Below are 22,893 nucleotides of genomic sequence, written 5' to 3' on the forward strand. Positions count from 1 at the left end.
AGACAACTGATGTTGTAGGGCCGCTGCCCAGCCTGTCCTCAGATGTGGGATTTAAGATGCTAATTGTAACACAGGAAAGAAGCAGTTCTTCAAAGTATTCAACTTCGTCTTTGAAAAATATAAAGTCTAAATTGTGTCACAAAAAAACAGCAGTGTGAGAAACACTGGTTATGGAAAGGTGCTTTATTTCTCCAAACCTCACACACATCCTCAGAACATTCTTCATCATGGCACTGAAAGTAGAATATGTACATCATTACAAAAACAATACATCATTTGTATAAAACAATATGTACACGTTCTCAGCTTGTGGTCGTCTGTACAACAACAAACACGTTAAGCAAAAGAGGGGAATATTCATGGAATGATTGCTGCCTTTTTATCTGGTTCACTTCATGTTGCTTCACATTTACTGAAGGCGAGGACTTTTGAGAACCTTAGGGTTGTCGAGATATAAAACTAAATGTCATTAAATACCATGTAGCAAATAAAGCTTGGATATCTAGCCTTGTGTTAGGACTGTGTACAGTAAAGGCCACTGGATAATAATATAATTCTGTTATTCGTCGCATCATGGTTAAATGTTTCCTGGCTGCGTTTAAAGCTCACAATGGCACAGTAATCACAGTAATGGCACACAGTAGACGCCATTTTCTTCAGACGACATTTGGCAAAAGTTAAGAGTAGTCAAGTAAATTTCACAATGCAACTATGATGTTGCCATCTATACGAAAAAAATCAATCACACTTGATGGCAAAAAGTTGTTTGGCTATTTCTTTTAAAAATTAGGGTCCAACATCAGCTGACGACCTCAGATGAATAAAGTGCACGAGGTTACAGTGAGTTTATGTTTTGTGAGAGCGACATGTTCGAATTTAGATCTAAGTCATGGAACAAATTTGTATTCAAACATGATTTGGAGGAGCACAGAGCTCCGTATGACAAAAAATATGACTTCACCTCCTTCATGTTCGCCTGGGTCTGTCCTGGAATGCAGTTTCAAGGCGCATGACTTGTTTTACACATGTAATACATTCACCTTGGTTAAGCTCACAAAAATAATAAATACAAATGCAATAATAAAAACACAAAGAGCAAATAATCATCCAGACAGCGCCTACAGTAACTCGCCCTACACGTCCCACTCTACCAGAAGAACTCTAAATGCTACTAAACACATCATTTATTCTGGTGGTCTGATTTTAATCAGTAAAACTCAGTGCACAGTCAGAAAATGCAAATAAATATCACATGTCTAAAAAACTAATTAGCAAACACAGATTTCTATCAAAGGTCACTGGGCCGTCTCTTTGTCCAAAAAATATTACTGTCACTCAACTTGGTCTCTGGCTCTATTAATCTTTGCTTTAAAGGAATAGTTTAACATTTTGGGAAATGCATTCATTTGCCTTCTTGCAGAGAGTTACAGTATATGAGAAGATGGTTAGTAAGGCTACAGCAAGCAGCTGGTTAACTTAGCTCAGCACAGCGCTCTGTCCAAGGGTGAAATAAAAATAAATCTGCAAGCAGCTCATTAATTATCACGTTAGGCCTTGTTTGTTTAAAGAGACAGTTCAACCCCAAATAAAAAATGCATGAGAACTGGATACAGTGCTAAAGGTGGCGCCCCGTTCATTCCTATGACAGCTGCTCAGTGGAGCATGGAGCCAAAAAGTTTGAAGAGACTTTTGCCAGCTGAGCAGCTAACTTTCAGTTTAGCCCTCTGCTAACTTAAATTGGGATAAAGGGATTTGATTTTGCAGCTCTCCTAGACTTTCCAAATGTTATTGGACCGAATGAATTAAATCCCAATAGTAAAATATTTGGGGGTTCTGACGCTCAAAAAATGTATCCACTGATTTGCAGGCATCTCTTCAACATATGTAAGGGACAAAATCTTTTTCAGCCCAATGGCATCACGTGATGGATCCTGAAGTTGTAATTCCATGGTTTGGCCACTATGTTAAATTGGCCTCAAAGCCTGGAGCTGTTCCTGAGGGTTTGACATCACCGTGCAGAAGGAAGCGTGCATCTACTCATGGACGAGAGACTCGTGCTTGTGACAGTGTGTGGTGTGAACATTAACGTTAGCTAGCTCAGAGGTGCTAGGTGAGCTAGTAGTAGATGCACACTTCCTTCTGCGCAGTGATACAGTTAAAGGGTGTAGTTCGGTAAAAGGAAATAGTTCCTACACGAAACTGCTCACAACAAGGTCTGTGAATTATCTTGAGTAAGTGGGTAATGATTTCTGGAGAGAGACATTGATGTTGAGTTTTTCCAACGTATTTCTTTTTGGCGCTTTGAGCACCACAAGCTGAGTGTCATCTAGTTCCATTATATTGAAGGCAGACATCTCTACCGCTGATACTCCAGCACTCCACAGCTCACACCAAAACAATCTAGATTGATAAATAGTACAGGTGAGAGGGAAAATATGTATTTTTGATTTTTTGGTTGAACTGTCCCTTTAAGCCAAAAACAACCCAAAGTGGAAAAATGGTAGTTTTCTGGAACAGTGCAGTCCATACAATGAGGAATTGTGTTTTTTCCACTTCAATTTTTATACAGATTAAAAGAAATAAAACATGTATATTTATAGTTATTATTATGTATATTATTATAGTAATTGTTAATTTCCCCTTATTGTCAAACTATTCCTTTTTTTACCCGACACGTTCACACATTCATGAAACCCATCACTTCCAGTCATCTCAACTAAACACACACACCATCAAACAGCAGTTAAAAACAGTTCACTAACAGTGTTTCGACTTAAAAGAACAAAAGGACAGAACCTGAAGTGCTGCGTGAGAGGGAGTAAAATACAAAACCAACCTGTGATTCAAATTTACAGAGAAATACTGAAACTATTTTCCCTGTGCTGACTACGTTGTCGTGTGGTAAACTCAAATGTAATATCAGAGACTTTGATGGGTCAGTTACTGGATACTTTTTTGACATTAAACAGAGAAAAAGTCACTGCCCTAATGACAAGAGAGCAGCAGAAGCAGCTACAGTTAAATATGGCCGCCTACGTACGAGTCAACTGGTCTTTCTTCACACTGCTGCTGAACCTTCACATGATAATAAAAATCTTTCCTGAGCGTTCTCTCTCCTACCTGCACCACCTCCCACTCCCACCCCCCCTCCTCTACCGCCTCCTCCTCCTCCTACACATTATAGTCTTGGGTGGCAGTTGTGGTGGGCACGGTAGCACTGTTCAGTGTTGATGTTGCAGAGGGCCGCTCCCTCCTGACATATCTTGGCTTCCTCACTTCAAAGGAAACACAGAACAAAAGGAAACATATAATCACTGTTAACAAGAGGAGACATGCAGTGGAACGGCTCGATGGCCTGTTCTGTGCTTTTAAGAACAACTTACACGCCTGAGATCGTCTCTTTTAGTGCCTGCCATTGCTACAACAGTCCTCAAGCATGGAGCAATCCTCACCAACGTTGCCAAAGACTCGTGTGTAATGTTTTGACTGCTCTGCATTTCTCAATAGCTTCACATTATTTTACAATCTGTTCAGCAAGGTCGGAGTTTCACAACAGGAAGTTAACAGACTAGGATAGTGAAGTTGTTTTACCTGTCGAGGAGGGAATCATGACAGCCTAGCAGGGAGAAAGAAACTGAAATTATCACCTTCCCTTTGACACACATTTACAAATGTCTGGACAACAACAGTCACAAGGCTCCAAAAACACTTCAGTGTGTGATAAGTGACCAAAAACAACAAAATGGACTTACTGTCTCACTTGGTTGGAATATGAAGGCTGTAAAGTACACAAAACATTTTGCATTTGAGTTTAACTGACTGAAAGCATAGAAATTAAACTGTTTTCAATGTTCTCTAAGCACTTTCATGCTTTATCATATTCATTTTAATGGATGTGGTGGGTAATTTGTATCAGAGCTGTGCAGCACTCACCCTTGTTGCGGCGGTAGAAGATGCTCGGGAGTCGGTTGGAGCGTTTGAGGTAGAAAAAGGAGGCGACAGAGAGGATCAGGAACAGGCTGATCAACAGTGTTCCCAAAAGAAGAGAGGCTGCCACACCTGGCCCTCCTGCTCAGGACCATAAGCACAGAACAGGAAACAGCTGATAAGACACGTGGTGAATATCTTACCGGCCGCTGCAGACTGTTACTCTATTGTCATACACAGCTTGTTACTTGGAGAAAAGTGTACTATTCTATTAGCTAACATAAAGCTGGGGGTGGCAGAGATCTGGAAAAGGCAGGATTTGAACACACACCCTCCTCCTGCAGCTCCTCTCTCTCTCTCTCTCTCTCTCTCTGTCCTAAGCCCCTCCCACCAGATGACCACAGGGATATGCATATGCTATATACAATAACCCACAGTTTCCAATACATGCATTTATTTCATCTTCTTTCATTGTAGAGTTGCCCAAACCTCAACCACTTAGCTTCCTCTTGCCCCACTCTCTTTCTCTGTTTATCAGAACACAAATGAGACAAGAATTAGACGACTAGCCCCACAGCCCCTCCGTCTCGCTCCATGCTGCTGTGTGAGCCCGCAGCAGCTCAGAAGATGGACCTTCAGTCGGCAGCTGTAGCAACTTAAATTCGACCAGCACAAACCCACCCAGCACTGGGTGTCACAGCAAGCTGGTGGCCAGCAGCAGTGCCGGATCTAATCTGTGTAATGGCAGCAACAGAAAGTTTGCTGATCTGGCAAAGAGTCGGGTCTGTCCAGTCTCCAGGAGCTGGGGTTTGTCCTGGCTGAATTTGGTTTGCTGCAGCCGCTGACTGGGGGTGCATCTCTGGAACTGCTTCACACTCTCCTCCCGGTGAGGTGGTCTGTAGAAGCGCAGAGTGAGGCGGGGATGCTTCAGAGAGACAGTAATGCCCAAATAGATGCCTGTTTGAGAGAACTGACCTGTGTCTGTGTTGCAGTGAAAAAGGCTACACTGTGATACTAACTTTCTCTGCAGGACTCTTTGCCATTGAATCAGGCTTTCACTGAAGAGACATGCACACACATCTGCATTTGTAGAACAGCTAACAGGAACGCTCTCTTTCCGAAATCATCTGTGATTGGTCAAAGACTCCCGTTACGGTCTAGATTTTCGATAAGCAGAGCCAAGAGGAGGTGCAGGAGAAGTGCAGTTTTCTCTCAGTCCACTTGAATTACAATATGCTTAAAGTTCATTCATTCATTCATTCATCTTCTAACCGCTTCATCCTCTTGAGGGTCGCGGGGGGGCTGGAGCCTATCCCAGCTGACATTGGGCGAGAGGCAGGGTACACCCTGGATAGGTCGCCAGACTATCGCAGGGCTGACACATAGAGACAGACAACCATTCACGCTCACATTCACACCTACGGACAATTTAGAGTTATCAATTAACCTAGTCCCCAATCTGCATGTCTTTGGACTGTGGGAGGAAGCCGGAGTGCCCGGAGAGAACCTGCTTAAAGTTTATGATGTGATTTTTGCCAAAATGAAACTACCTACCCCAGCTTTACATTTTTAAACTAATTTTACTATATTACCCCTTAAGGTTGGTTCTTTGATTCACTTTGACTTTTGTAATGATTCAGACTTGTATACACAGCTACAGAAAATGCTGAGAAATAAACATGAGGAAATAAGTAAATCAGCTGACTGTGAATTTGATATCTTACCAATTTTAGGAATGACAGTAGTTACGGTTGTGTGATTTTTCCTCTCCACTGTGTAGTCTAGCGTGCACACAAAAAGGGCAAATTGAAAAAAGACACGATTCAGTGTAGCATTCAGATTTCTGCTTACAACAGACAGTTCCCAGTCCTTACTGTAGGTGCAGATTGTTATGTTCTCCAGATCCACAGCTGCTGAGTCACAGAATATGCAAACAGTGTTGCTGTTCTCAAGGACACGTAGGAAGCATCCTGAAGAAGCCAAAACAAGAACATATTTCACTTTTTTAACCCTTTGATACCCTTGTACTCACAAATCATCTATTTCACCCTGTACTTTAACAGACAAAGATAAAACTGAATGATATGCCATTCATATTTACCTACATTAATTGCTTTATACACTGTATTTATAGCATGTTTCTTGGTATGCACCAAAAGAGAAACATTTTGCTGAACTATTCCAGTTTTAAAAGTGTGCAAGTTTTTAAATGGACAATGACAAAAAGTTGTTTTCCTTTTTCACACATTGCCATGGATTAGCATAACACATAAGCACAGGGATTTGTACATGCTGTTGTTAAAGTTTCAGTCCTTTCACTGTGTCTTTATAGCTGCAGTGGCAAACTGTCTCCTTTTTTTTCGGTCAAAAATCCACCGACATAATCTTGGACTTAACTTCTATAGCACTTTTCAAGTCTTTGACCACTCAGAGTGCTTTAATACGACATGTGCCATTCACCCATTCGCACATTGGTGGGCCTAGGCTACCGTACAAGGTGCCACCTGCTACTCAGTTAGCATTCACTCGCACTCACACACTGATGGGACAGTCGTCAGGAGCAATTTGGGGCTCAGTATCTTGCCCAAGGATGCTTCAACATGCTGGCTGTAGGAGCCGGGGATCGAACTGCCGATCTTCTAGTCTCGCCACCAGACAATCAGAGATCTCCGCCTTCTGATAGTCTGGGGACACTCCTTTCTAAAGTGTGTTTAACACACCGGAGAAAACGGCCAGCAACAAAGCAATGCCTCTTGCATTTCTGAAAAGGACACGACCTCCCGGAAATGTGCGCTCCCCCTTTTCTCATCCGCAAGGAAACAAACACACAGAGAGCTTGAAAATGGATGCCGAGAAATTTAACTCCGTTTTATCAAACGTGTGCTTACAACGACTTTGTTTTAAACTTTTAACGCAGTCAGACTATGTTTACGAGCACAAGAGTTCAGTGAGCCACCAAAGGACCGACCTGCGGATTTACTATTGGTTCTGCAACGTATGGAGTTTTTTTAAACTCTGAAATTGTATCCGCCCATCTAAACACAAAATCAGGGAGAAAGACATCAGTCTTTAGTTAAGCAAAGGGTCTAAAGACTGACTTGTGAGTCTACCGATCTTCCAATTAGTGGACAACTACCTCCAAACTGCAGCATATCTCCTCACTGTCATTATGTCTTTTAATGAGCTCTGAAAGGTTTACTATGCAGGTTTGTCACTTCCTGTTTGTAAATGCACTCTCCAGCGAAAGTGAAAGTAAAAGCCAACCCCAGATTCTTGTTTAGCAATTCAATGTGCTGTATTTGTGGTTGTCTCTTGGATACATGCTGCTTACGGTGTGGAACCTGATCACTACCTTTTTATACAGGGTTGACCTCACCTGAGCTCTGTGGGGGGTGCACGCCCATAAACCTCCTGAACACAGAATAAAGGAAGAAAATACAGGCAGAGGGCAGAGTCTCTGCAGAGAGATACACCACTGCAAACTTCTAGTGGGTCTAAGTGATGATTGAGAGAGATAACATCTGTATGAGTCTACACATTGTTTAGGAAACTCCTGCATTGCGTATGTTTAAGTAATTATATGAGACAGACTGATTAATGACCAGAGCGTCAATTTCTAACTGACAATAATGAAATAACAATGATCTTACAAGGTCAAAACTCTTGGTGACATTGTGTATACATGTAAAAAAGACCATCCACCTTACCTGGCTCACAGTGGGTGTCATTTGAACATGAAATATTCACTCTCTGTTTCTCTCCACAGCACTCAAGTGAGTTCTGATGTAAAGCCTGCAGACAGAACAGCATTCACAGATTAACAAATCAGTGCGACCTCAACAAAAGTTCACGTCGGCTCTCGGGCTGAGGAACATCTAGTCCCTACCTTAGTTACAGGTGTCTCTGGTCGGATAAGAATCACAGTTGCAGCCAAGACCAGAAGGAATGACAGAGCCATAGTCGAACCCTGGAAGATCAGAACAGACTTGAATTAGATACACATCAGTGACTTTGACAGGACACACTGTAGGACAAATACCTTTATATTTTTAGTCCAACAGGAAAGAAGAATGATAAAATATTATTTGACTGGTTGGATAATCATCTGACAAACATTGTATTTAATTATAAGGAAAACTAGAATAATTCGAACAAGTTGGAAACATCCTGTCTTGTGTACTATGCTGTTTATTGATCAAACAAAATGGAACAATAAAGCTGGATATAATACACAGTGGAGTCAGTCTGTACAAATGTCTGGCCACATTTGTGGTACTTTTTATTTATTCTTTAATCATTCAATCTTGCTTCAATCTTGACAATAGGCTGCATTACATTTAGGCAAAGTTCTTGTACAGCAAACAACATTAAATATTTGTTTAGCTTCTTCTGGTAAATGAAAAAGGGGTACTGCAGAAAAAAACAGGCTGTTCTCAACTTTAGGTATACCAACACTCAAGCATCTATTTTGTGGATTCTGCATTAGGGATGCACGATAATATCAGCACGTCATCGGTATCGGGCCAATATTGGCTTTAAAATTAACTATCAGAATCGGCCAACATGCTTCTTCTTACTTTGCACAATGGATGAATATTACATACATTTCAAAGTACTGTATTTCATGTCTCACGGTAAGAGTATTCATGTATAATATAATGTTAATTCCACTACGGGAGAGACCTGGTGATCAATAAAACTAGGTGGGTAAAGAAGTGGATATATCAGTATCAGGTTATTGGCCAAATAAGTGGTTATATATCGGCACCAGATATCGGCAAAAATCCAATATCGTACTTCCCTATTCTGCACTGGTATCACAAACAGACAATCCACAGCTGTTTTATTAAATTGTTAAATGTCTGTAAGGCTGACATTGTGTTTATTTGGAGTTAATTAAGTCTTGCTCCCCTTCACATGTCACAGAACAGTCTACCATATCAGGATTTTTGGGTCAATGTTCAAAGTTGTCTTTTATAAGCACAAGGTCGATAAGATCACTAAGGTCTTCCACTGCTTTACTTTTAAATGTTCCTCATGAGTCCCATTAAAGTGCTGGTGAGAGCGCTTTCTTTTTCTACACCCCTAAAATGTGGAATTCGTTACCTACTTTAATGTGAAGTAACATTACAGTCTTGATTTTTAAGTTTTAACCATTGGTTTTTACCGTCTTGTATCTCTCCTATTCATTTTTATTCTGCTTTATGTATTTATTTACTTACTCTCTTTTTAATATATGGAGTTTTGATGATCTTTTTTGTTAGTTTGCTCTGTTATGGTTGGTTTGCTTTTTTAAGATTCTATTGTCTTGTGTCTGAGTCATTCCAGTTTTTCTAAGTGGAGCACTTTGGGCTGCATGTTCGTATGAAAGGTGTCTATATAAATAAAGTTGAGTTGATTGATAGCATAACACATCTGATAAGTGAAAACTATCCTCTGGCTGATGATAAGTTACATGTTTGATACTGATCAATGCTGCATCCAAACTGTACAGATAAGTCCCCCACAATCACAACACTTTAACTATACACACAGCTAACTTTTTTTTAATGGATCATAACTTTAGTGTAAAGAGTTAAACAACATATTCAATGTCTCAAAGATGGCATGAAATTAGCTAACGTCAGTCACACAGGAAACAACCAAGGTGTTTAGCTAGCTAGCACCTGTCACTGGGATGAAGTTAAATCGTGATAGCGCTCACAGTCAGAGCTGAAATATCGATGTCAGCGTTACAGAGGCGGATCTGATAATCTATTTACACCTGTTTAATATTATAGGGTCATGTTTACAATCTCAGACTGAGCAGCTGCACATAACAAAAAGTTCACTCACCAGCCAAACGCTCGGCTTCGGCCTGACCAGACTCCTCGGTGTGGTTTAATCAGCGTCAGGTCAGGTCCGCCGCACAGGTCCGATAAGAAACACACCGACAGTTACAGCAGATATGTCTTTAACACACCTTCAGACACGGACTGACACTCAGTGCGTAGCTCATAGCTACCTGCTTTCATTTAGCATGGACACTTCCGGGTGAGGTTTTCAGAATAAAACACTGGCAGTGTTTATATTTCAGGATGTCTGCCTATAAAACTAAGTAAAATTAAAATTAAAATTCTGGCGAATACTAAAAATATAGAAATACAACAACTAATAATAATTATTATTACAATAATAAATTATTATTATAAATAATAATGATAATAAATTATTCTTCTTATTATTATCATTATAGTCTTGTGTGTACAGTTATTTCCCTTTAGTGCCTTTTTTATAAATATATTTTAATATTTTTATTTATTAGACAGATATGTACACACACACACACCACACACACACACACACACACACACACACACACACACACACACACACACACATATATATATATATATATATATATATATATATATATATATATATTCTATTTTTTAATCTTTATTTTTTCTATGTAAGTATACATTGTCACCCCCCTTTTTCTGCCTGTGCCTTGAGCTGCTGTGACATGGGAATTTACCAAGTGTAGTATTAATAAAGTTTATCTTATCTTATCTTATTATTATTATTATCATTATTATTATTATTATTATTATTATTATATTTAAAAAATATATAATTAGAAAATATAATTAAATTATAATGGAAGAGGGCTGTTTATTTATGAAACATGTAAAGTGAAAACTAACGTAAAATACAGATGTGTTTAACTTTTGGGAGTCATCTAGGGAATGGACTCAGTGCAGAGTTGAAATTGTGTTACTCCCTGTTTCAAAAAGCCTTCAAATGTAAAATGATTAAAATGTAAAATAACTGAGGATCACAGAGTATAATGTTTTCAGTTATTAATTTATTTATTTCCTTTCTTTGATACTGTTGATATCCTGAGTTATCCTTTGTTTGATAGGCAAATAAAAGCTTTGGGATTCAGCCTATTCCTTTTTTTTGGGTTATAGACTGTGAGAAAATTTGATATGCTGTGCGTATGTATGTATATGTATATATGTTTTCTCATTACTGTACAATATATTTTCAGAAAAGATTGAAAGGGAGAATACTACACGACAGCTGCATATATGTGTATTTGGATACATTGACACATTACTTGACTATATATGACGCTATTTGTTGACATGCCTCAGTAAAACACATTTGAAACAAACTGTGAGAAAGTTTGTGTGTTTCTCAACATGTATGTAACCAAAATCAAAAGTATTCATTGAATAATAATAATAATAATGATGATTATAATAAAACAAGGGAGTTGTACATAAAGCTGGTTGTCGTGAATCTACAAATCAACTGTTTATAGCAGGGGTGTCAAACATACGGCCAAGGGGCTGGAGCCAGCCCAGCAAAGGGTCCATCCGGCCCACTTGGACACCTAATAGTGATGCACTTGTGAAGGCTAAGAGGTGGCAGGTTTCAGGAGCAAGTTAAACACTGAGTAGCTTTCTTCATGTAAAATGCTGCTTCAGAAGCTTTTCCACCCCGACCAGAACACATTGGTCACACATATTGGAAATGTATGGAAATATCCACATGTAATGACTGTAAGCAGTAGACTGACTGAATGTGACCTGTAAACTGAAATGAGTTTGACACCCCTGGTTTAAAGCATCCTATACAGGGGCGTAAATATAGACAGTGCAGGCAGTGCAATTCCAATGGGGCCCCTGGGGTGGAGGGGCTCTGTTCATCTGATATAAACTTTGTTTGGTGCATTTAATGTCCTTAATGCACACAGATACACAACACACTCCTCCAGTGTGTGTATGTGTATGCTTTACTATGATGCTTCACTTCATACAGTCTGCAGGCCTCAGTGTCTCAGAGACTGATGGTGAATCCAAACATACAGTTTAATGGATGGATACTGAGTTTGTTCAAACAAACAATTCATATCCTGACACTTGATCAGCTGAGAAACTTCAGTACACACTACAGTATCTCTACATGGTGTACTGACCATCAACAACAAGTGCTGAATGGATCTCAGAGTAGTGTCAGTGCATTGTGTTTACATTTAAAATTAAGAACTGAATGGGAATGAAAATCTACGGCCTTTGTGACATCACAATTCACTCTAGAATCTCACTCTAGAAATAGCTAAATAGACCCTCTGGGTGGAATTTTCTCACTTCAACTACAGCAGTTGGGGAGACTACAACCCTCGACTTATCAACAGATTACGACAGAGCGATCCTAACAACTGGACCGTATACAAAACTGTGATACAAGTAAGTCAGCGTTTCTGTCTCTGTTCATTACATGTGATTAAATGACAATAATATATGTAATTATAATGAGTTACAGTTATTGAGAAAGATATCTAAGTACATTTTACAGTTATTAATCAAACTGTTAAGGGGTTATATCCAAATACAGTGTTTTCTGTAAAAAGTCAAGGATAAAAACATTCAGTCTGTTGCTTTGCATGTTTTCTTCATGCAGAAATGACTTCTTTTTGACACAACATATTATGGACATTTCCAGCTTTATTGCAAAACATTTGTTAGACATTGATGAAGTAATTCAAATTGTTACATTACTGATTTTTACCAGGGTAACTAGTGATCTGTAACCTGTTACGTTTAAAAATAATATTCCCAACACTGGTTTCAGATCAGATTATTTTGTAATTTGATTACATGAAACTAGGTCCTCTCCAAAAGCTGCTGGAAATTGATAAGGTTTGGTCAGGAGTGAAGTATGAAACACGAGTTAAAGACATGAAGATCCAAAGCAGTATTTTATATCTTCTGTGTAATCCATGACAGAATGGAAACCAGCAGATGGAAGAAGAAATAAGATGTGTACACTGTTAGGATCCTTTTAAGGGAATTAATATAATTTTCTCTTTTCTTTTCAGCTTTTCAAGACAACAAAATGACTGACCCCATTTACAATCCACCATCATTCTTTGGCCTAAACGCCATCAAACTCCCGAGCCAATACAGGTCTATAAAGGTTCTGGGAGCGGGCAGCTATGGAAAGGTGGTGAAATGCTGGAAGAAAGACATCAACCAACCCGTGGCTGTAAAGATCCCCTTGTACGCAAATGATGACGGCAAGGAGGTGAGACAGTTTGTTGATTCTGATGTTCACAGCTGTAAAAGAGTGATTGCATATAATATATAAACTTTTACTACTTTTAGTATTTAGTGAGTTTTATTTAGTAAAGTGCAAAAAGCATTCCCCTTAAGTTAGTGCTATGAAATAATACATTAATAGGGTCAGCTGCTGATGGAGGTGGAGGCATGAACCATCCTCAACTGCATGTCAAAGAGTTCATGTTTCCATGTTGGCCATTGCTCTGTTATTACCTATTGTATGTAATGTTTGTGCTCCATACTATGGGATATGGTCTTGAGTCAAATGAATATATGAAATGAAATAAAAAACTTCTAATGGGCATTATCCCTTACCTCAATTACCCAACAGTATGTAAAGCCATTAACATTAGTTGCACCTTTAGCAGCTGCCACAATAACGTGATCAACAAATGAATGCATCAGTACTAAAATACAGTAATATGATATATGATATTCTGCAAAGACCCTACTTTTACTTTAGGTACTACAAGTATATTATGATGTGAACACTTAAGCAGGTATTTTAACTCTGTGGTATTGCTACTTTTAGCATTTTAGCCCAAAAAAGCCTTTAGTATTGGACTCTGGCTTTGAAGATCGCATAGATACGTTTCACTGTCATATCAGTATTTAACAGGAAGGTTTCAGGTTACTGTTGTTAAACGTGGTCCCCAATCAATCAATAAATCAATACAGTTTTCCATGAAGGCATGTGAGAAAAACAAAGCTTGCTTCACAAATTCAAGGTAACACGGCATGACTAACTGATAAACGAATTGTCAATCTGTGGGTAAAGTATTCCTTTAATTGAAAGATCCCAGTACGTCTTCCACCACTGGTACAGCTTTAGTGATTATATGTAGAATAATGCAACTATCTGTCATGAGTTTGAACACAATATGAAGCTCTGCCTTCAAAAAGTGCCCCATAAATCTTCAACATAGTTTTCTCTGACTTTCATACATGTGAACATATTAACCATCAGTGTGACACTCCTCATGTGTTTCCAGATTTCCATGATGCAGGAGTTAATGCGCCTCAAAGCTGACCAGCACAATATCATCAAGTTCCTTGGCTGGTTCAACACGAGGTGTGGAAAAGCCCGGGTGTTTGAGATGTGTGACATTAGCATAATGGACTACATTCTAAAGACCGACTGTGCCCCTATGCAACTGAGTGACATCAGCACCATCATCAAACAGGTCAGAACAGAGCGCAATTCGATAAAGAGCACAGCATTGAACACCTTAAACTGTAGTACAATGATACTCAACTTACAGCCTGTGGGCCAAATCTAGGGTGCTGGATGACCCACAACCATTTTCTAATTCACAATGAAAATAAAATAATTCACACTAGGATTTTTTAATTAACAAGTTTATTTTGATGTATTCATGCTCTCTGGAAATTTATTTAGAATAAAAATACAAAAGAAAATAATAGATAATGATTATCTATTATTTTCTTTTGTACTTTTATTCTAAAAGAGATCCTGTTGACTCAAAGTGTCCACCTCTGTGAATGAACATGTGATGTTTTGTGATGTCTGTAATATGTCTGTGTCTGTGATATTTGTGATTGATCTCTGTAAATGTACAGTTAGTGGAAATGAATTTCCCACTGGACGAATAAAGTGAGTCAAAGTCTAAATAAACTGCTAGAGAGCATGAAGATATCAAAGTAAACTTGTTCATTTAAAAAGTACCAGGGTAGAATCTCCTGGACCCCACTGATATATATATAGAGAACTGAATACAGCATTGGGGGTTGTTTATTGGTACATGAAGCCAAAAAAGCCTGATTTCTGCGGTATGAAATTACCCAGATCTCCTGCATTGTGGGGCTAAACGAGAGACTTACTGCGGCTGAGCTACTAATTTACGGTTTAGCGCTCTGCTGACTTAAATGGGGATAAAAAATATGGCCCACTGGCATCAGATGACAGACCCAGACATTCTGATTCTATTATAGCCTTTATGTAAAATTGGCTTCAAAGCCCGGCGCTGTTCCTGGGGCCTTGCCGGACCCCCTAAGTGAGATATTGGCAACTCCTGTCATTTTGCAAAAGTATCTCCCAGGCAAAGCTGTGGTACTTTCTCTGAGCTGTATTACTGATCTTGTACTTGCAGCTGGCCGAGGCTCTCAAGGCGCTGAAGAGATTTGGAGTGATTCACAATGATTTAAAACTGGACAACATCATGATGGTGAATCACAGGATACAACCCTTCAAGGTCAAGCTAATTGACTTTGGCTTGGCCTTGCCAACATCTGAAGCCAAGCAGGGCATGGATCTGTTGACCATCAACAGGTAAAATCTATAGAAACACTGATTGTTATTATCATACTGGAGGGACTTTGTAGTTCCTTCCGTGTGCTAATTGAATCCTTGAAATATGACAGTGTTCCTCATTCTGTGTGATACTTTTCTTCCACACCCAGCTCTCCAGAAATGATTTTGGACCTTCCATTTTCTGAGGCCATCGACATGTGGTCATTGGGCTGTGCGATGGCCACCATGATCATCGGCGATTACCTGCTGTTTGGAGAAAATGCATATGAAGCAGTAAGTCATTTACTACAGCTGGACTCTGCTTGCTGTCCACTGTCTTTCTAATAGAGTCCCCCAGGGATGAGTTAACATTTTACCACTCCTGGTTCCCTTGTCTCATAGTCAATGGGTTTTTGTTTAGATGCCTGAAATCAGGTCTTTGTTTAACACAAGCCGACGAGACTTTCACATTTTGTTCTCCAATATTAAATACGTCAGTAAATACCCAACTCCTGAACTTTGAAGCTTCCTTGAATTTTAAAAAAGGCGGTTACCATCAAGTGGCTAAATTAGACTACAGAACGTCATCATGCCAAGCTGTGCTGAACATGACTTTACAGTCTTGTTATGGTAGTGACGTTGGCTCATGCGACGGTAGTGTAGTTTGTTTATAACCTAACATTAGCTTTTCACTTCTGGCGATTGCATTTAGGCTTCAATAATCATGGAAGTGGTGTTTATTTGTGAAGATTATCTAGCTGAACAAAACCTGTAAGTATCATAAACATGTTTGCCACAGAGCTAATTTTCGGCAATAATCCAGAATCCAATAGAAAAATCCCATTGGCTTTTTGACAAGGAACCAGTGTGATGCTAACTTCCACGTGGGCCTACAGAAAAACATCATCATCCCTTGGACACTATAGATCGAGTACTTTTGCATGTTCTCATCCTAAGGGACCAGCCTCACTTCTTTTCACCGGCTAGTTTAGCTGGCAGCTAATGTCAGACCACACACACACACACACACACACACACACACACACAATCTTGTACATGTGTCTTTGTGAGGAACCTCTTTGATACAATGCCTCTCCTAGCCCCTTCTTACCCTGATTCTGACCCAAACCTAGTTGTTACTTGAACCTTAAAACCAAGTCTTAACCCTCAGACAGGCCTTTGAAGACTTGGGCCCGCCCAAAATGTGTCGTGGTGTAAAAAAAACCATCTCAACAAGAAGAGAGAAGAAGCGATCCTGTAGCATGTGTTGATGTACTGCTGTGTTTTTTCCCCCCAGATGCATTACAATGTTGAAATCCTCGGTCAGCCGCCGGACCATCTTCTTGATGATGGACTAAAGACAGAAGACTATTTCACCAGGACTGAGTCCAACAGCTGGAGGCTCAAGGTATCACAATAAAGATATTTCACCTCTAATGAAGATAACATGTTCACATTTTAACAGTAAATCAGTTGGATTTATTGAAGGGTAACTTTGGTATTTTTCAACCTGGACCCTATTTCTCCATGTTTTTGTGTCTGACTGATTAATGGGACTACAGTTCTTAAAACTGGTCCAGTATCGAGCGAGACAGCTGCAGCGGGCGGTGGTGTAGCCGACTGCAATTTAACTTCTCAGGGCATTTGTGCACCATCAGTTTTGCTTGTTTTTGCCACTGACAGGCTCAGGTTGTTATTAGAAGAATCTGACAACATTATGGAAAGGACCCAACAAAGATGGACCTTTAAGGACAGAGGGATGTCGTATGCTGTAAAGCCCTGTGAGGCAAACTGTGATTTGTGATATTGGGCTTTATAAATAAAATTGATTGATTGATTGATTGACCTTTCTGGTATAGAGTAAGATCTGTTTTATAAAATCAGAAACAGCCTGAAATTGCTAACACAAAACCCACCAAACTCCATTTAAAGAATCAGTACTAATTTAAGCGTTCTTAGAGCAAGCTTATTTTTATATCTAACTGGGTGAATTAAGGTTTTATTTCAGCCAAACCACAGTTGGTGATTGTTGGAACAGTGAAAAAACGAACAAAGGTGGATTTTGTAAGTTTAATTTTGTTTCTGTTGACTTGAATGAAGTGAGTTTTTGGATGATAAGTTATAGTTTATTTACAGTAAATAGAGTGGTGGGTTTGACGATAGTGAGTTCGAGGCTGTTTCTGGTTAAACAAAAAGAATCTTACTCTGACACAAAAAGCACTTTCAGTGGATGTAAGTAGATTATGCCCTGAGTGGTTAGAATGTAGCCCTCTTCGTGGCTGCTGTCTGCAGTGGTCTCGATCAACACAGGACCATTTCCAAACATTGTTGTTCCCATTTGTCATTTAGACACAATAACCTGGGAAATAGGGTCCAGGCTCAAAAATACTGAAGTTACCCATTACGAGGAACATTCATATAAACACACTGGACCTTCTTTCAGACACTTCATGAGTACTTGGGAGAAAACTCACAGAGGCCCTACAGTCCCAGCCCCTATTCCTCTCTGGATGATCTGAGACAGGTAAGTGTAACTGAGCTTTCATTGAGCGTCTTTATATGAATCTTGACAACTTGACTGACGGACAATTTGACCATTGTTTCTGAAATTGTTATTATTTCCTAAACTAGCTGCGTCTGGAGGAGAATAACAAAAACGAGGCTGTGGAGCGAGGGCAGTGCATCGATCTCTTGGAGGCCATGCTTGAAATGGATCAGGCTGAGAGGATCACTCCCAGTGAAGTCCTCTCTCATCCTTTCATTGACAAAGGCCACCAGAGCTCCTGGTAAGTGTGTGTGTGTGTGTGTGTGTGTGTGTGTGTGTGTGTGTGTGTGGTGTCCTGATGTGAGTCTTTTTGGTCATGCTTTTTTATTTTTTTTCCCAGTTTGATTAGTGATTGTTGCATATTTGCTTATTGTTGTGGTAACTCATGTTTCCTGTTTCCAACCCAGTGGGGAAACGAAAGTGAGCGAGGTTATATCCTTGGCTCCTAAAACTCATCTGCCAAATGTAAGAGAGCCTTCCTTTTAAAATCACTCACTCTGTGTGTTTTTTCTGTAAGTGAGGAGCCTTCTGCCATTACTGCTCCAGACAGAGACGACACGACCAGCATCCACCAAGAACACGACAGTCCAGCATCTCTTACTGTCCTTCCATCAGGTGTGATCCTGGTTCAGCCTGCTGCACCAGAGAACACAATAACGATGGAAGACGAGGAGAGTGCAGAGACTGCTCTGGAAAAGGATGCTACCGTCAGCATCCACCAGGAGCACCACAGTCCAGCATCTCTCACTGTCCTTCCATCAGGTGTGATCCTGGTTCAGCCTGCTGCACCTGAGAACACACTGCTGATGGAGGACGAGGAGAGTGCAGTCAGGTGAGATGACTTTGGACACGACTGAAGCTTAGATGATTCCTATAAGATGTCATGACAATAACAGGAGGAATAAACTAACTGTGTGTGTGTGTGTGTGTGTGTGTGTGTGTGTTTAGATTGCAGGCTGAGACTGAGAGTTCCTCAGTGGAAGTAGCTGACAGTGACACCTGGACATGTCAGGACTCTACCTCATGTGGTAAGAAAAAGTCACTTCTCTTTCTATCTAAGTTATTGTTCATTTGAAGGACGGATGAGGTGTTCAGTGTCCTTTGATTTTCAGACGACACCGGTACCCAGCAGAAGAAGAAGAAGAAGAAGAAGAAGAAGAAGAAGAAGAAGAAGAAGAACTGTGCCCAGCGCTTCTTCTCCTGGATGAGGAAGACCTTCACCTCCTGCTGCACCGCCATGGATGACGGTGACATGACAAGTGAAGCTCTGTGAGGGGTTCTTCCCCTCACAGAGCTTCACTTGTCCTCCAAGGGCAACACGGTGGCCACACAGCAGGAGCTCCTGGCCCTCTTCCTGTCTCTGTGGAGTTTGCATGTTCTCCCCGTGTCTGCGTGGGTTTTCTCCGGGTACTCCGGTTTCCTCCCACACTCTGAAAACATGCCGTTCAGGTGAACTGGACATTTTGAACAGTCACCAAAACTTTTCAATTTAAGAATTCTAATTAGTCCATAAACAATTTAATTTAATTTGTCTTTGTTTCATTGTATACATACACAACCCACAAAAAGCCATACAATACAGAGATAAACTTTTTTGCCTATTACATTAACAACACAAGAAAATGGAGAAGAATAACAAAACGTGTCCCACAGTAGGGACTTTAGCTAATCGATGGTAAATTAAAGTGTCTAATTATTGGGCCCCAGGTACCCTGAAAATTATCCTGCAAACACAGTGTATTGTTTTGAAGTCTCTATAGATGTATCCCCGAGACTAGTTGCCTAAGCCATCTGGAGAAACAAGGAGTGCTGGTAACCTTACATTCCTTAAGAATGATCCTCTTTGCTATTAACATGCCAACCATCAGGGTTTTCTGTACAGTATGTGGCAAATAATGGGTCAAGTTCAATCTGAATATCAGAAATTTTACAATAACAAGAGAAGATCTCCTGCAAAAAGGACAGTCAGGTCAAAACCAAAAGGTATGACCCAGAGTATCTTTTGCATAGTTAGATCTGTCACAGATATCAGATACATTAGGATACATTTTGTTAATCTTTTCTTTGGAATAATGTAATCTATGCATGACTTTGAACTGAATCCGCTGCAGTCTGGCATTAACTGAACTTAAATGGATCTTCTTCCTCCCTTCACACCTCCTCAGTCAACTCTACAACAAGATCTGCCTCCCAGAAGATTTGATATGGTTTGATTAAACAAGAGTCATATTAGAAACAATGACACAAATTTTGAGACAATATGTTTAGAACCAGGATGTTGTTTCTTCAAAACATAAAAAGAGTGTTGCTTCAGTGGGTCTTCAATTTTTTTTTAAACAAAATATTTGACTTGACTTGTAAATTATGAAAAAGTTGGCTTCAGGAAGAGAGAAAGTTTCTTTCAGCTCAATATAAGATGCAATTGATTATTCATGTACAGGTCCGCATTCACTGTCAACCCTTTACTTTACTATAAAATAAATGCTTGGTCAGACTGACATGAACTAAAATTAAAATTATGATTAAAACAAATATATGGAGTATGGAGAGAATGGAGGTGCTTGAAGCATATGTTTTATTTTTTTTTTATTTATTTTTTTAAATCTGACTGAGTTTATGGGTCAAAACTATCTTCCAGCAGATGTATTGGATAATCCATGGTGGAAAAACAACAGTAGTGAAAGATGGGGAAACTGATCTTGAATTGTTGTGTTGTGTTTGGGAAAACGTCACAGCTCACTCACCTGCCTCCCGACCATGCTCGGCCTGTCAAGAACTTTGTGGAGAGACTTAGCTGGAGTGTGGAACTGTATTGTGTGCTATTATTTTTCTTGGCAGTACTGATTTTATTAGTATTAGTATTTGATTCAAATTGCTTTTTTCTTATTATTTGCTTATTGACCTGATCACTCACAATGGTGTAGTACCATTACTTTTTTCATTTTGATTAAAAATTTAATGGAATTCCAATTAAGTAACACCACTCACTCGCTGCTGACTCATACATACTTACTTAATACTGTCACACTACTTTATATACACTTACCTCTTCTATATATGCTTTCACATACCTATACATATTTATACTTCTGTCTATACTGTATATATCTTATCTATAGTGTATTTATATTTATATTTCTGTCTATACTGTATATATCTTATCTATAGTGTATTTATATTTATATTTCTGTCTATACTGTATATATCTTGTATTAACGTGTATAAATTTAAAAGATGGAAAAAGGTATTGATGAAACTTTATGTGTTTTTGTACGTGGGCTAAAAATAACTGTCATTACGTCCAAGCTGGTGACATGCTGATAATTACTTCCAGAGACAGATGTGATAAGGCTGACACTGTCCCTTTTGCACTTTAAATAAAATTGATTGCTTGCTTAATTGATTGATCAATTGATTAATTGTCACTATATTTGGTTTGTGGGACGATCCAAACATCAACCAATTTACAAACTAATTTTGCAGGAATATGTTTTCATACAACCATCTATTTCAACAACTTGATGTATTTAAGTTATGAAAAATGTGGTTGTGCTTTGTTTTATGTCGGGTACGGGAATTTCACAAACTAAAAGCTTTAAAGGGGATTTGTTCCTCTGCTGCTGGGATATCCATAGTCCAGCTCAGAGACCAACGGTTGCCCATGGACCGATTTTAAACAGCCCTCGGCTTGTTGTTTAAAATATACTTTGTGTTGCCCACACAATATTGGTTAATCAAGCAAGATCACCTTGCACTTTTTCTGTCCACCTCATGATGGCAGGACTATCATACAGGTTGTAGACATGAATCAAGTAGTACTACGTAGGTGGAACTAATGCAGTTCCATAAACAGACAGCAAACAGGCAAACTGTAGAACAGTTACCAGCAGAAATGTCCTGTAGATAACAGATGTGGCCACAACAATGCAGCATAAAGTCAACAGTGAGGGCCACTGCTTTTAGGAGTGATGGAAATATTAATACTTTTGCACCAACAGATGAAACAGTTGGGTTATCTCCATCGGTATGTTTTTTTTTTTTTTTTTTTTAATAATTCACATGATGTGAGAAACAGCTGGCCCCCTGATATTTTAACATCTATTTTTCTTTTTAATCTAATCTGGTCCCCATTCAAAAAAGTCAGGACACCCCTGCTGTACTGCTAAGCACCAGCAGAGGTGCCATACATCCATTGAACATAATGACAAACTGATTTATTCCTTAAAATTGTTAATTAACTAGTCCATACGCATTGAGTGCACAGTTGCCCACGTACAGTTTCACATGGTGTGTGTTTGGGATACAGGTCATAGGAAATTGCAGATTAAATAGTCAACTGAACGCATTAGGAAGAGCAATGTATTCAGACAGAGTTTTTGTGAATTTGATAGTATGATTGCTTTATTGAAAGTACAGTAGTACCATTGCCAATAGTGGGATAGTTAGTGGGCTAAAACTGTACATTGGTAGTTGAGGTAGCACGTTGAAAGGCAGATAGTCAAAGTGTTTATATGTTGTATTGACTTAAAAGTGGGGCGCACTGGTAGAATGACTGACTGACAGGATGACAACTGACAATTTCCTTGATTATGTACAGCATACCATACCATGACTTAGTCATACCAAAAAAAAAAAAAAAAAAGCCACAGCGATCGGTTGCATTTTTGCCATTTTTAAGCATTTTTCTGTTGTTATAGCGCCACCCAGTTGCCAATTAGAGTTAAATTTCTCCAGTCACCTTGAGGCGTCCTGTTCTACATATCTACCAAGTTTAGTAAAAATCGATTTGGCGGTTAGTCCTAGATAAGAAATTAGCTCTCTAGCGCCCCCATTTTGTTTGATGGGGTCAATAATGGAGGGGTCCCCTCAGATTATGTGTGGTCAAATGCCTACAAAGTTGCATGGTGATCGGTGAAACCCTTGAGATGTTATACACCTTTATGTGATGAGCCACGCCCTCCACAATATTCATTGCCTTATAGAAGCTCAGTTTTAGTAAGTTTTCCAACTTTTGCCAAGGGGGAACTTTAGATATTGGTCCCTAGATTATGTTCACTGAG

The 22,893-nt window shown here is 39.4% G+C and overlaps 1 protein-coding gene across 1 annotated transcript; it reads right to left on the reverse strand.

The window, feature by feature from the left end:
* Window positions 1–168: 168 nt before the first annotated feature.
* c1h1orf159 (chromosome 1 C1orf159 homolog) lies at window positions 169–9,948 on the reverse strand. The gene is made up of 9 exons (XM_033626180.2): window positions 9,763–9,948; window positions 7,814–7,894; window positions 7,635–7,719; window positions 5,802–5,897; window positions 5,652–5,708; window positions 3,934–4,068; window positions 3,753–3,778; window positions 3,592–3,616; window positions 169–3,275 (listed from the first exon to the last, which is right to left on the reverse strand). Exons 2-9 carry the CDS (start codon window positions 7,883–7,885, stop codon window positions 3,172–3,174), a joined length of 600 nt encoding a protein of 199 aa, XP_033482071.1. The 5' UTR covers window positions 7,886–7,894; window positions 9,763–9,948; the 3' UTR covers window positions 169–3,171.
* Window positions 9,949–22,893: the final 12,945 nt, after the last annotated feature.

This window comes from Epinephelus lanceolatus, chromosome 1, assembly GCF_041903045.1.
Source record: "Epinephelus lanceolatus isolate andai-2023 chromosome 1, ASM4190304v1, whole genome shotgun sequence".
NCBI lineage: Eukaryota > Metazoa > Chordata > Actinopteri > Perciformes > Serranidae > Epinephelus > Epinephelus lanceolatus.

Excerpts from the sequence above, each read along its gene's own strand:
- c1h1orf159 (XM_033626180.2), bottom strand. The coding sequence starts at position 7,885 with ATGGCTCTGTCATTCCTTCTGGTCTTGGCTGCAACTGTGATTCTTATC. Across the intron at positions 5,898-7,634 it reads TGACACCCACTGTGAGCCAG|GATGCTTCCTACGTGTCCTT; the intron begins GTAAGGTGGATG and ends TGGCTTCTTCAG. Across the intron at positions 3,276-3,591 it reads CATGATTCCCTCCTCGACAG|TGAGGAAGCCAAGATATGTC; the intron begins GTAAAACAACTT and ends TTTCCTTTGAAG.